General features: G+C 66.9%; 1 protein-coding gene across 1 annotated transcript in view; it reads right to left on the bottom strand.

The window, feature by feature from the left end:
* The window catches only part of Sox11 (SRY-box transcription factor 11), a 1600-nt gene extending 1018 nt beyond the window's left edge, over positions 1-582 (bottom strand). Inside the window, exon 1 of the mRNA XM_010622685.2 lies at positions 3-582. Coding sequence (XP_010620987.1) covers positions 3-445 — 443 coding nt within the window. The 5' untranslated portion in view covers positions 446-582. The remainder of the gene's footprint in view (positions 1-2) is intronic.
* Between the last annotated feature and the right edge of the window lie 16 nt (positions 583-598).

The raw sequence follows: 598 nt of genomic DNA, 5'->3' as shown, positions 1-598 counted from the left end.
CGTTTGCGCCGCCGCCCGCCGCGCTCTTCTCCGGGCTGTGGCTGGCGCTGGGCTTGGCCGAGGGGTCCATTTTGGGCTTTTTCCGGGGCCGGTACTTGTAGTCGGGGTAGTCGGCCATGTGCTTCAGCCGCAGCCGCTCCGCCTCTCGGATGAAGGGGATCTTCTCGCTGTCCTTCAGCATCTTCCACCGCTTGCCCAGCCTCTTGGAGATCTCAGCGTTGTGCATGTCCGGAGACTGCTCCATGATCTTCCTGCGCTCGATCTTGGACCACACCATGAAGGCGTTCATCGGCCTCTTGATGTGGCCCGAAGCCGTCTTGCACCAATCCGGGTCGCTCTCGTCAAGGGCCACCGGGCTGCACGCCATGAATTCGCCCTCCTCCGTGTCCAGCGCCTCCCGGGGCAGGTTGCTCTCCGCTTCCAAGCTCTCCGCCTGCTGCACCATGATCCGCTGCTGGGCTGGGCGCGCCAACCCGGGCCGCTCGCTGTCGCCTCTGTCTCCGCTGTCGCGCCTTGATCCCCCTCCCCCTCCCGCCCCTCCACCTTCCCGGGCAACTTGCAAAGTCCTCGCGGCTCCCGGGGTCCGCGGCACCCCCCC

This window comes from Fukomys damarensis, unplaced genomic scaffold (assembly GCF_012274545.1).
Source record: "Fukomys damarensis isolate Sample0158 unplaced genomic scaffold, DMR_v1.0_HiC HiC_scaffold_25, whole genome shotgun sequence".
Lineage (NCBI taxonomy): Eukaryota > Metazoa > Chordata > Mammalia > Rodentia > Bathyergidae > Fukomys > Fukomys damarensis.
Note: the sequence above shows the minus strand (reverse complement) of the source record. Positions and strands in the feature narration are given on the sequence as shown.